The sequence below is a fragment of the Opisthorchis viverrini genome (assembly GCF_000715545.1).
Source record: "Opisthorchis viverrini unplaced genomic scaffold opera_v5_148, whole genome shotgun sequence".
NCBI lineage: Eukaryota > Metazoa > Platyhelminthes > Trematoda > Opisthorchiida > Opisthorchiidae > Opisthorchis > Opisthorchis viverrini.
The window spans coordinates 1,153,289-1,167,861 of record NW_008751805.1 but is presented as its reverse complement, the minus strand read 5'-3'; the positions used below and the strand labels follow the sequence as shown (position 1 = coordinate 1,167,861).

Here is a 14,573-nt window from a genome sequence, read left to right as displayed (position 1 = left end):
AACGATATAGTCAGTGACAGCCTCCGTTTGAACAGATGGCCCAATAGAAAACGGTGATATGTCAAGCGAAATGTTCCCTCAAAATAGCTAGAATATTAACGTTTTTAGTCATATGATCTGCACTATTCTAGCAAAATATCATTGATGACGCAACCTAGATTTGGTTGTCTAGTGCAGTGAGTGTGCACATAATCCACTCCGGCCGCGCTTGATGCATGACCGTGCTTTATCGCTAATGACAGAGCAGAAAACCCTACCTCTATATAATTTCACAAGTTTCTGTTATGCTGTCACGAAGAGCTGGATCTGACAGCGGCGTAGCAGTGTGCCACAGTCTCTTAGAGTCTGTCGTACCGTGTTCGTCACTGGTTGTGACGCATAATTTTCTCAGCCCTGGATTTCCAAAATGCATTGGAGTTCTAGTCAATACGCTCTTCTTGTTCAACAGCAATGTCATCAGTAGTTTATCAGTGTAATGAGTCCTTCGCACCCTCAGATCTGCAGATATGTATCAGTGTATAGAGAGCTCTCCAAAATCATTCCTATGAAAGGTGTCGTTCACAAAGAACTTCTCTATCCTTCCACCACTATTCACTTTCTTGATCAAACACCGGAAGGTCTCCAAAATCCTGACGTTCATCTAGTCAATAACGAAGAGTGGTTGTTGTTCAACCAGGCCTTAGAACATAATGATAGTTCCTGTCATGTGGAACTGCTAAAATGAGTTCCCGGTTATTTCACATTTCCGTTTCCTTCAATATTTGGTATCGTCGGATTTCGGGTATATATATATATCTGAATTGGCTTAATGTGAGGCTAATCTTACTGAAACCTGGGGGATGAATCAAAATATAGACAAAATTTCCAACAGAACTTGAAACCCCTTATCATTATAAACTAAAAGTATATCACAAAGTGACATGGAATTATTGACCTTCTTCCACTTGTGTCAAAATTGTCTTGAAACAGTATGAAACAGCGAGTTTTTAAACCCCCTGATGGTTTTGAGAAGTGAAAGACCTAAAAAATCCTCAAAGTAACCATCGAAAATAACTTCGACCAGGGGTTGTTTTGCATAACACTTAAGAATTGCTTGTCATTTCGCTTACGAACACACTCTTGCTCATCATCAAAGCTGCGGGTGTCAAAACCTTTGGTCCAATGAGAACAAACGTCCTTGAGACAAATGGATGAGGTTTTTCTGTCGACTGCCTACGAAGCAGTAACGCTAATTACATGTCATGTCTATTGAAGATTAACATTTTAGTTGGACTAATTAAGTAGTTTGTGAAAACGCGCATCTCTGATTCTCTTGTTCCCAGAAAATTGTGAGTCCATCAAAGTTCTTAAATTGGAATTCACTAATTGGCCCACCATAATGAAGTTTGAAGTGTGTACCATAAACCGCCAATGTGCAAGCGATGGGTCTTACAATCGCAAGCATAATTTCTGCTAAAACACCAATGAAATAACGCATAAACATTGATAAGGTATTGCTTGGGCCAACTCAAAACTGGGACCTCAACAGAGGAATAAATTGACCTGCAGGTTCCTGGAATTGCCCATAAAGATTATCCACAAGAAAGGAATACTCATATTTGTTGATGCCGCTGACGGCCGGTTTCTCCAGTATCAAAGGTTTACAGCCCAAGTTCCCTTCTTTTCGAACACGGTTTCACGAGCATCATAGCTTGACATCGTTGCCCGTTTCTTCGTGACCTGTGCTTGTGCTGTAGTCTCCTCCACGCATAACGCAACAGGATATGGGTTATCCCTATTGAAATATGATTCATTACAACCAATGTCTTTTAACGAGCTATGCTGTTGCTCTCAACAAGGTAGTATGATGTATGAAATAAACTCATTTGCAACCCAATTTGGTTTTGACGGAAGACTCACCTGGAATCCAGCTGAATCTCTCGTTTATCACTGAATGTACTACCCCAGGCCGCCCCATGTTTCAGTTGATACGAAAATATCACTTGACGCTTATGCTTCAGGGTTTTTCAATGCTAGTCCACGTGATATTTCCGTAATGTCATTCACTGAATATCTGACATTTTTTTCACCGACAAGGATCCATTCATTATTGGTCCAGACATGGAAATATTCCTTATGCGTCCATCAACAAAATTAATCTCTCCTCAGCTGTTGGAGCCCGGCTGGCTGATAGTTGTTCAACAACGTTTTTCTTCAAGGTATCTAACATCATTGTTGTTCGTGCTTTGTTTCCAAAAAAAGAACTTTCATCTCTGGTCGTGAAGGGGAAATTAGCCTCAGAGATCTATTTTATTTAAGCATCAGCGGTTTTGCCCGTAATCACCTCTGGGTCTAGCATTTCGCATCTACACCAATGGTCAAAAAAGTGCATTTGGGATACGCGTGTTGGTGGGCCCCATATTCATACGGATCTACGAATGCATATCTAGTCGCTCTCTTCATTTAACTGCTTCACTTAAGACCTTTCTCAAAAGTTACAAGTTTGTACTTACACACCATGGCCCATAGGGACATACCACAGTAAGCCAACGATATACACCGAATGATATCTTGGTGGCAGACACGAAATCTCCTGGTGATCTGGAATGGAAACACTTACTGACAAATTCTGTTGTGCTCCAAGCCGTCAAAGCTCAAGGCAGCGGGGTTCTTTCATGTAAAACTTGAAGAATATTAACCAACGGAATATAGGTTCAACTTCCTGTATAAATGTGCAATCCAATTTCATGTCTACTTCGATGGTACCGCTAAGTGTGCGTACCCGTTGCCAGACATCTCGGTTTCGAGTCACCGTACAACCCTGCTACCAGCCTACATATGCATACCAGTGATCAGTGATTTATGGGCACCCTCGGTGAACGGTGTACTCTGCTGCATACCAAATGCACTTTTGGCCCCGTCATCTGGTTTTGTTTGGAAGAGTTATTCGCTGTGTTTACAAGCCCATATGCATTTACCTATGCCGAAAACTAAACATTTCCGTAAACATCCCCTCTACGAAGACTTAGTTGCCCCTATGAGATTTCTGTAGCCGTTGTCATACCATGTGTCCAGAAAACTGTAGCAAAGTAACTGGGGCGATGTACCAGTGAAAGGAAAAAGGCCCTCGCTGCGGAGTTATTTATTAAAAAATGCCAACTGACCGGTTACAGACCATTGGGCAAGGAAGCAAAACTCTCATTTGTACCTTATTTACAAAAACTGAACATCCATCTTCTTCTGAACGCGTCTTCTTGAATTTCCCTGGATATTCATTGACTCTAATCACTCATTGCTCAAATTTAAGCAAATGTTATAAAGCGACTACACAAATTCCGCAACATATCTCCCCTTTTCAAGAGACGCAAAGCGAAATTCCACGAACAACACGTAATACTCGCATGCCTCCCCTTCAGTAGTATCACCGTTACACCAGTATACTACTACCAAGTATACTATTCTTACTATAAGGTTCATGAATGATCCTGAAAGTCATTTTATTGTGGCACATATTCGTATCTTTGGAGTAAAGTTAGGGAACACGAGACCAAAACAGAACACACAATTGTCAAGCCTCGAACAACAAACCAAAAATGTCGCGATACCTGTACAGGCGTGATACACTACTCATAAGGTTCCAAATGAATGTATTTCACTTATATGTTTACTTCCTTATTAGGGAACTTTACTGCGGTAGCATCAGCCTATCGAGAAAAATGTCGTTAACTGACTTATCAACAAATGTAGAGCTATGTTTTGTTGCCTAGAGATAAAGAATACTTTGCGTATTAGATAAAAGTAAGCCACATTGATTTTTGTCACACACACGTAACAGCGAGCTTCTTGCAAAAAATCGCCCCCGTTTTTTTTGTATTGTAATGTGTACCGTATCTGATTGTTCCTTTGCTTGGAACGCAGCGAAAAAAACTGAACTGGGTTGCTTGAAAATATCACTTTGACGCTTATTCTTCAGGGTTTTTTCAATGCTAGTCCACGTGATATTTCCGTAATGTCATTCACTGAATATCTGACATTTTTTTCACCGACAAGGATCAATGCATTATTGGTCCAGACATGGAAATATTCCTTATGCGTCCATCAACAAAATTAATCTCTCCTCAGCTGTTGGAGCCCGGCTGGCTGATAGTTGTTCAACAACGTTTTTCTTCAAGGTATCTAACATCATTGTTGTTCGTGCTTTGTTTCCAAAAAAAGAACTTTCATCTCTGGTCGTGAAGGGGAAATTAGCCTCAGAGATCTATTTTATTTAAGCATCAGCGGTTTTGCCCGTAATCACCTCTGGGTCTAGCATTTCGCATCTACACCAATGGTCAAAAAAGTGCATTTGGGATACGCGTGTTGGTGGGCCCCATATTCATACGGATCTACGAATGCATATCTAGTCGCTCTCTTCATTTAACTGCTTCACTTAAGACCTTTCTCAAAAGTTACAAGTTTGTACTTACACACCATGGCCCATAGGGACATACCACAGTAAGCCAACGATATACACCGAATGATATCTTGGTGGCAGACACGAAATCTCCTGGTGATCTGGAATGGAAACACTTACTGACAAATTCTGTTGTGCTCCAAGCCGTCAAAGCTCAAGGCAGCGGGGTTCTTTCATGTAAAACTTGAAGAATATTAACCAACGGAATATAGGTTCAACTTCCTGTATAAATGTGCAATCCAATTTCATGTCTACTTCGATGGTACCGCTAAGTGTGCGTACCCGTTGCCAGACATCTCGGTTTCGAGTCACCGTACAACCCTGCTACCAGCCTACATATGCATACCAGTGATCAGTGATTTATGGGCACCCTCGGTGAACGGTGTACTCTGCTGCATACCAAATGCACTTTTGGCCCCGTCATCTGGTTTTGTTTGGAAGAGTTATTCGCTGTGTTTACAAGCCCATATGCATTTACCTATGCCGAAAACTAAACATTTCCGTAAACATCCCCTCTACGAAGACTTAGTTGCCCCTATGAGATTTCTGTAGCCGTTGTCATACCATGTGTCCAGAAAACTGTAGCAAAGTAACTGGGGCGATGTACCAGTGAAAGGAAAAAGGCCCTCGCTGCGGAGTTATTTATTAAAAAATGCCAACTGACCGGTTACAGACCATTGGGCAAGGAAGCAAAACTCTCATTTGTACCTTATTTACAAAAACTGAACATCCATCTTCTTCTGAACGCGTCTTCTTGAATTTCCCTGGATATTCATTGACTCTAATCACTCATTGCTCAAATTTAAGCAAATGTTATAAAGCGACTACACAAATTCCGCAACATATCTCCCCTTTTCAAGAGACGCAAAGCGAAATTCCACGAACAACACGTAATACTCGCATGCCTCCCCTTCAGTAGTATCACCGTTACACCAGTATACTACTACCAAGTATACTATTCTTACTATAAGGTTCATGAATGATCCTGAAAGTCATTTTATTGTGGCACATATTCGTATCTTTGGAGTAAAGTTAGGGAACACGAGACCAAAACAGAACACACAATTGTCAAGCCTCGAACAACAAACCAAACAAAAAGTAGTTGACAGTTTTCCAAATGGACACTTGGGTTAATACAAGTGGCTCATTCCAGCCAGATGTTGTTCCTTACGAACGATGTCAGGTCTCAAACTAGAGAAAATAACCCAGAAGAACTAGAAGACGCTTTCATTCGCAAGACGAGCGTGAGGGTTAACTTCACTGCTGCTGTAAATACGGATATGCTGGAAGAAATATTTACATTCTCAAAAGGTTTCGCCATACAGAGGAAAGTGTCTGTTGGGTCTGTGGATGAAATATTGTGGGGAAATATACAGCTATTGCAGAGACTAACGGCCCCCTTAGAATGAGCAGACTTTTGCACTATCCGAAAGGATTTCGCTGCTGGAGCTTAGAGACCAGTGGTTTTGTTCGTCGTTTCAATGCTGACTATTCCTAGCCATTGTTTCCATATCCACACCTGAATAGCTTATTGGAAATATCACAACGAACTTGTTTTGGTCAACTATCCCCCTGAAGCATTGATGAATCATAATATTCGCAGTCTCAGAACGTTCTCAGTAAGCCATCAAAATGATCATTATGAAAGACGTCAAACTTTCCAGCCGTCGGAAGATCTGAGACTACTACTGATAAGATTTTTTCTTCAGTAATCTAACTCTCCTAAGTGTCCCAAAAAGTCAGGTTTCACTTATGAATTCTCGGAAAGTCTGATGAATTTGAAAAAGTGGCTTTTTGAGTCGCCTTGCTAGAACAGTGGTGATTAGTCCGTAGATTTCAGTGAAGCACTCAGATTCAAAACAATTCTTTCAAGCCCTGAGAACTCCTTACATATCACCCGCGTAAACTCATCTTTCCATTATCCACAGTGCGATGCTTTTGCTTGATTGGACACCAGCCTATGTCTGCTGGTTGTATGGTAAGTGGCTGAAGTCGCCTCACCAACAGCGACGTGACTTTCGCTTATGAGGTTCGTAACATCCGTGTAGAGATTTAATTGCGATGTTTCCGAACAGCCATTTTTCACAAAAACATTAATGTATCTTCCTTATTGCGTAAAAATTCAATCCACCGGCAAGTATATTTGCGGTCATCTAAATGAAAATGAGGCTGAAAAGCACCCACCAGTGACAATGGGTAGAATAGTCACACGAGTTAGCAAAGGACTGTACTTGTTAATGACGTCAAGGAAATATAATACCAGGTTCCTTGTACAAATTTTGGCTTGTACTCATCAGCGCTGGTCTGAAATTCTTGGGGATTTGGGCCATTAGTCGCGATTTATCTAATTGCTTACCATCGGTTTACTAAGTATGTGAAGCGAACCGCTTCTAGTCAGTTCATGTGGACACCCGATACAACCAAACCCCTAAATCCCACTGTGAAAATGAAGGATGCGACAAAAAATTGCAACCACAATCAATGATCCTATCAGTCGCGAGTGAAAAAGAACACTGCACAATAGACATTATTCTTTGAAACAGTGTCGCCAATACTTATACTCACTTGTTGGAATCTTTGCTGAAGAACAGTCCGTTATAGAATGTCAGCGTACCTTGTCAGACTATCCCTGCCCCACTGAAATGTACGACCGTTGCTAGCAATGTTGAACCTGGTCTGGCTTGTTTATTAGTCTGGAGCATACTGCAGGCCATATGGGTGAGGCCGGCTGACAGCCGTATTTGTTCTGTTGTTTACGGAGGCTAACACCCGAGTTGTAAAACTGCATACGAAGGGAGGCTAAAGTAAGCTGAACGACACCGTTCCTTGTCACTTCGTCTAAGTAATCGATCAGCTGGACTGACTGACCTTGTTTAACTTCATTGAGTGGATAGATTAGTTTTCTGTTTATATGGATCCAGCCAGTTATACATGGGGCATACTGTCGACCATGTTTGTGCTCGCCGGTAAGCACTAATTCCAGAATGTTACTGACAACGGCACGACATCGCGAACACTGTGTGCCAACCAATGTCTGAAAAACTGGTGATGCGATCAATCCAATCTTTTGAAAAGGGTAAATTACATCTCAGAGTTGAAATCGTTCTGGTCTGCAAGATCAGGTGACAGCTTTGTGTGCAAGCCCAGATCATCCTATGTTCCAACAGTCACCAAAAAACAATAACTACAGGCCGCGTCAATGCTGTGAAATGACCCTTAATCATTCAACAAAGTGGCTAGCGTCATCGTACGTTTTGATGTCAATTCGTTGTACACAAATGTTCCAAAAGGGGACACCAGAAATGGCCAAGTAACTGCTACTAGCAGGCACCACCAATTCAGAATGGACAGTTTACGGTGGATAAAATAGTGGGAGGCATAAGAGCATGGTTAAATCTCACCCATTTCGTTTTTGACTTCGTCCGTTACACTCAAGAACAAGGTCTACCAACGGGATCTACAGTATCCCCGGTTTTGGCGAACACATTTATGGAAGAATTTGGACAGAAGGCTTTGGCGGGATTCCCATACCCGGATGATACTTTCTTTCGTCGTGGTGAAACCAGACAAGGTCTGCAAGTTTTACAATTATCCAAATGAACTAAGCCCACACATCAAATTTAGTATGGAGATGGGGTCAATAGATGTAGAAAATGTTAAGGTTCTGAGGTGAGGGCAACGGTCCACGCCACTGAGATAGGCGGTGAAAATCGCTAAGCATATCAGTGTAAGTAGGATGAGAAGCATAGAACTGGCAGGCGCGTGGTGAACGGTTACGGGTCAGCCGAGGTGACGCGTGTTGTTGTGCGGTTATCAGAATGAGATATCAATACAAGTGGCTTAGATCTGAATCGCACTTAATCTCATCTAACTCTCTACCCCCACCCAACCAGAGTACCGTAACACTCACAAGGTTACCCAGACCAACTAATTCTAAAAAGTGAATCATCAATTAAAGGACCTTGGAATTGAAGATTAAGGAATCAAACCCGATTGTAACTAACTAATTTGAAATTTCCCAGCCCACCATCGCAAGATTTAGGCAACCGACAAGAACCGTTAATTGACGCTCAACACTGATTTGGTGGGCTAATACGAAGACCTCGTACGAAGAACTCGCCGTCTGCCTTAAAAACCTGACCAACTTGACCTGCTCACTTGGTCTGATGAAGCTTTCGTCAAAAGCGAATAGTTGCCCAATTAAAAACATAGAATTTTTGTCAATCCCTTGTTAAGTGAAGCACCAACCAGCCATTTTTGCGCTTAGCATCTTCTAACACATCTGGAAGGTATGGTTCCTGAGGTCGGTGCCTTAATTAGCTGTGAAAGTTATCGAAAGTAGACACTGTAAGTCGCCTTTCAGATTCGGAATTCTACGAATGAAAGCGAATCAACCTGAAGTTAATATATAGCCTTACTCAGTCCGTGATTATTTTCCGCCTGAATCTTTGCACAAACAATGAAGGAATGAGTTAATCGGCTCCATCTATGGGTTATTCTTTGCTTTCCACGTGGAATATTTCAGTGCTATCACTCTGCCATAGTAGGCAAACAAATCTCCAAGTTCCGAGAACACATGGTTGTTAATACGCTGGATATAGCCAATGGATTGGTGTAGCCGCCAGTACCACAGTTGATAAATGGTCGGAAGGAGTTTGGTCCAGTAAGCCTGCGAACCTAATAAGCTTACGGAGTTCCACATATTGTCGTCTAAGCTGATCCCACAAATTCGCGGATCGCAGAAGCTGGGGAGTTGTACCTTGAACAGGATCGGAATCATGTCTCCCTGAAACGAAGATGAGATTTATCACAATTAAATTTTGTATGAAACAACCGGGGCTTTTGTCTATTGTCCCATCGGGTTAATTCAGATTTAAGGAGCTGTGTTAGATAACCAAGCAGAAGGATAGGAACGATCTCAGGAAGGTGGAGTCAGAATTGCTCGTAAAGCTAAACCTTCCATTGCACTGTGACAAGACAAAAAGCAATAAATCCGAGACGCCAATTCTTTGCAAACAGTGCACATAATTGCCTGTTAATAAAATTGGACCCGGTGTTATCCAAAAGTCATCGGTCAATAATTTACTGGACTTTGTCACCAGTCCAAGTTTGGAGAGTGCATAGTATATGAGACAAGATGATTTTGCATCAATTTTTACGGGATCTGCAGTGACTTTTCCCCTTTTGTTTTCAAAGCTCCCTACACATTATGATCAGAGATTCATACAACCAAAATCAATTTCCACGGACTTTTGTCTCGATTCAACTCATATCATAGGTAGAACAAGATGAACATATGCTTACTCAAGTCTGTATCAAATTATTTATACCTGTTGCTAAACCTTTCCTAAGATCATCCACAACCCACCGGTGGCAACCTGAATCACTGAATCATTGATCCATATAAAATGGTAGTGCTGTACTGATGGTTGATCATGTGCAGAAGTTTGTCGTTAGCTGAATGAAGCTCATGCGGGCAAAATTTTCATGATCGCACTACCTAAGAAATGGGTACCAAGATAGAAAAAAAGAGTAATTTGCTTCTGGTACGTAGCGCCACCAACTTGCCGGCTTTCTGGTATACGCATGATAGGAAAGATCAATATACCTTTGTATGGCTGTGCTACCAGAAAACTAACACCCGAGATGACACTCGAGAACTTGTGTAGGCATCCGGACGTACTGACTCTTTTTCCATTCCGTTTCGTGTTTTTAAACTAGATTTCATCCATCAGTCTCGTTAGTTAAAGCGTTAAAATGCACTACATGTGAGAGGCAATTGGATGTGACGACAATATACTTTCCGGGAGGATTCTCACGAATGTTTGGAATTTGGTTTAAGATACGCCATATTCAGTAGCTAACGATATGAAACAGATCCAATGCTGCCTTCTAATGAAACTGGATTCACGCATCTCATCCGGGCCGAACTTGTGACAAAAAGTCCCTTTATTCACTGACCATAGATAGAATCACCAATTCAAACAAGTCATCTTTCTGCTCATTGAAGTAAACCTTATGAATGCACTTGCGCTGTACAGCAGAGCGTCATTTACACAGTATTGAAAGTGTGTATCACAGATGAAGCCAGCGAGAGCTGACGATAGTAGTCCCTGAGATTTCAATAGTCGCTGTATTTGTTTACAGTTGATGAACAATACTTCCAGCCTTGAAACCGGGATAATGAATGACTTAGGATTGACTGTTCATCTAAGTGACACCATCCACCAACATCAGGGAGACTCCATCGAGTACTGCCAACCGTATGTCTCCTGAACCTGTATGTTTTGCAACGGAGTTGTCTCCTGGCAGCTGTAGAGGGGGATTGCCTGGGCGAATGATCCCAAAACAGATGGATTCATCTAAAGGTTCGGAGGATTCAGACAAGAAAAGTGTGTCATTTGCTTCTGCTGGTTTGGGCTTGGTCAGCGCTAAATTTTGACAGATTTCTCCAATTCGTTTTTCCTGTGGTAGATTGAGAACAATCGGTGTATCCCACTTGAATTGTTTTGGCTTAGTCGTGCTCACATCTGTCAACAAAACACCGGGACGTTTAGGGCATTCGGTGGGGCGCGTTGGGTTTTGATTCAAATAATCCGCCGAACTCGAGGTTGTTAAATTTGCTTCGCATGGTACTGGTACACTGAAACGCGAGATTTTCCGGTCCACTTCAGAATAGCTCATAGGGGAACCTGATGCTTTGCTAATACTGGCGTATGGAGTAACGTTTCTGATGGGAATTTGGTGTACATCCACGGCGCTTTTGTTCCTCATCTGTTCATGAACGAGAACTGATCGAGCTTTCTTCCCAATAATCGTGATCATAAGACTGCGAAATAACCCATTACTAACCGTACGCTGACGGAAGCGTGCTCTCACTGGTTCTTTGTTGAGGTTAGGCTGATGTACATCATGTTTCGAATTTTCCGCGACGACAGGTTTCTCGCCGTATGAGGTCATGCGCAAAACTGTAAGCTCCGCCGTTGGCTGCATGCTGTTCCGTAGAATTTGTAGCTTGCTTATAGATATTCGTAATATGAGTTCCAACGCAGTAGGGGACATATCTATCCACAGTGGATCTAAGCAGTTGGGTTTGGACACAAACATTTGTCTGGCAGTAGATAACTGAGATGAAATGATTCGCGTGAGCCGCCTCACACTATTTGAACGCAAATTCAGCTATGTCGGTCAGACTTTGAGCAAGGCTGCTGTGCTGTATATGGGGGACCGTGCAGTTGACCTCCATAGAAAAGCAATCTGTTATATAAACCAATCGTCACTCATTGCCACATCAGCTATGCAAAGTACGATACGCTGTTTATTTGACAGAATTCTAGTGGATCAATGTTTAAGCAGAAAGCTGATTGGTCCAGACATTCTAGTTCAATCAACTCGCTACAGTGTGCGTCACCCGCTTCGCGTGTGTTCAGCCTACGCAACTGGCATGCTTCGCGGTTCTCTTTTTAGATCAAGCAAGGCGTGTTAGTGACGTCACTGAGAAAATGTGGTCGTGAATGCCTTGGTTCCGAAAAACGTTTCTTCCAATGATTTAACAGATGGATGCATTGTCCAAATTTGCACGTGCACAGAGGAATTCATACAAGAGATTGTACATAGCTGTCATTTTGTCATAAAGGACGATGCAGGTCAATGCTGGACAGACGCTCGTGACCAAAAGTAAGGCGTTTAGCTACTTACCGGATTAGATATTCAAAACTTTTCATTGGCTCTCAACAAAGAAACCGCTGTGGAGTGCTTATGGGCTTTTCAGCGCAGATTGATGTCACTTGCACAACTAAGCCTTCATTGGACCTTCAGAATCTCCTGGTTACGTATAAACTCCAAGATTTTTTGTTTAGAAACTAAGAACCCCACAAGTTGCAAGTACTTCCATTTGAGAAGCGGACACACGGAGAGCCAGTGAGCATCAGAGCAGCGGTGTGAACTTTATGATCGAGCAGTGGCGGTTTTATGACGTCTAAGTTTGGGCTAAGCACACTGTGAGTCGACCACTAGCCGAATTTCATAGCTGTTAACAATTAAAGGGCAGTTCTCGGGTTGGAACCCTTCCTCCCAAAAAAGCTTGCGTTGGTGCTGCCGGTGGTTCCAGAAGTGGAAAGAACATCCTTACAGTTCTTTGGTTTTCGCCACAGAGTAGTTTCGCGAAAACCAAATATGATTTGCAAATTAGTGTGTTTGTCGCAATCAGTTCAATTCGGGTTCACGTAGAATATAGGGTTGATGTAAACTCGGGGACTGCGCCCACCCGATGAGCCCCAAGAAGGGCGAAACCGGTCATGCGCTGTCGAAGAGTTTCCATCAACCTTGTGAGTAGTGAGTGGAACCGTCTCAAAATCAGGTACCTTCCAGAAACATTGCCATTTAGAACAGGTGAAAATGTTGAACAATACCCATTCGGTCAGACAGTAAGGGACACTGAATAAAATTCATAGAATTTTCCCTAGACCGGTCATGGCTGTCGAAGAGTTTCCATCAACCTTGTGAGTAGTGAGTGGAACCGTCTCAAAATCAGGTACCTTCCAGAAACATTGCCATTTAGAACAGGTGAAAATGTTGAACAATACCCATTCGGTCAGACAGTAAGGGACACTGAATAAAATTCATAGAATTTTCCCTAGGATGTTACAACATTTTCGGTCCATCCATCGAAATATCTATCTATCTATCTATCTATCTATCAATCTAATCTATCTATCTATCTATCTATCTAATCTATCTATCTATCTATCTATCTAATCTATCTATCTATCTATCTATCTAATCTATCTATCTATCTATCTATCTAATCTATCTATCTATCTATCTATCTAATCTATCTATCTATCTATCTATCTAATCTATCTATCTATCTATCTATCTAATCTATCTATCTATCTATCTATCTAATCTATCTATCTATCTATCTATCTAATCTATCTATCTATCTATCTATCTACCTATCTATCTATCTATCTATCTATCTAACTACCTATCTATCTTATCTATCTATCTATCTATCTATCTATCTATCTATCTATCTATCTATCTATCTATCTATCTATCTATCTATCTATCTATCTATCTATCTATCTATCTATCTATCTATCTATCTATCTATCTATCTATCTATCTATCTATCTATCTATCTATCTATCTATCTATCTATCTATCTATCTATCTATCTATCTATCTATCTATCTATCTATCTATCTATCTATCTATCTATCTATCTATCTATCTATCTATCTATCTATCTATCTATCTATCTATCTATCTATCTATCTATCTATCTATCTATCTATCTATCTATCTATCTATCTATCTATCTATCTATCTATCTATCTATCTATCTATCTATCTATCTATCTATCTATCTATCTATCTATCTATCTATCTATCTATCTATCTATCTATCTATCTATCTATCTATCTATCTATCTATCTATCTATCTATCTATCTATCTATCTATCTATCTATCTATCTATCTATCTATCTATCTATCTATCTATCTATCTATCTATCTATCTATCTATCTATCTATCTATCTATCTATCTATCTATCTATCTATCTATCTATCTATCTATCTATCTATCTATCTATCTATCTATCTATCTATCTATCTATCTATCTATCTATCTATCTATCTATCTATCTATCTATCTATCTATCTATCTATCTATCTATCTATCTATCTATCTATCTATCTATCTATCTATCTATCTATCTATCTATCTATCTATCTATCTATCTATCTATCTATCTATCTATCTATCTATCTATCTATCTATCTATCTATCTATCTCAAAACCCTTAGGAATATACATCAAAAACACATGTTTGAAGTTGGAATTATTTTAAATGACGCTTTGAGTGCAAACCATCATACCAATGGAAGCCTGGTCACCATTAGTTCGCTTGACGCGGGGTGAGGTGCGTACTACCCTTAAGCGCATGTTATTTTCTCCAATCTAAGCAGACAAAAGGGTGTTGAGGCTTTTCCCAAGGTTGGTTTCTCGAAGCGGCACATTATGTGAGTATTCCTGCTAGCTGTTCTATTAACTACATAAGGCAGACAATTCCCGAAATGTATATTGACATTCTATTGCAACCAACTATCTATACTCGTCTTGGGATTATCC

The 14,573-nt window shown here is 40.9% G+C and overlaps 1 protein-coding gene across 1 annotated transcript; it reads right to left on the bottom strand.

The window, feature by feature from the left end:
• Nucleotides 1-10,642: 10,642 nt before the first annotated feature.
• T265_06866 (hypothetical protein) lies at nucleotides 10,643-11,611 on the bottom strand (the record flags this gene model as incomplete). The annotated part of the gene is made up of 1 exon (XM_009172248.1): nucleotides 10,643-11,611. The coding sequence occupies one exon, from the start codon at nucleotides 11,537-11,539 to the stop codon at nucleotides 10,643-10,645; it is 897 nt and encodes a 298-aa protein (XP_009170512.1).
• Between the last annotated feature and the right edge of the window lie 2,962 nt (nucleotides 11,612-14,573).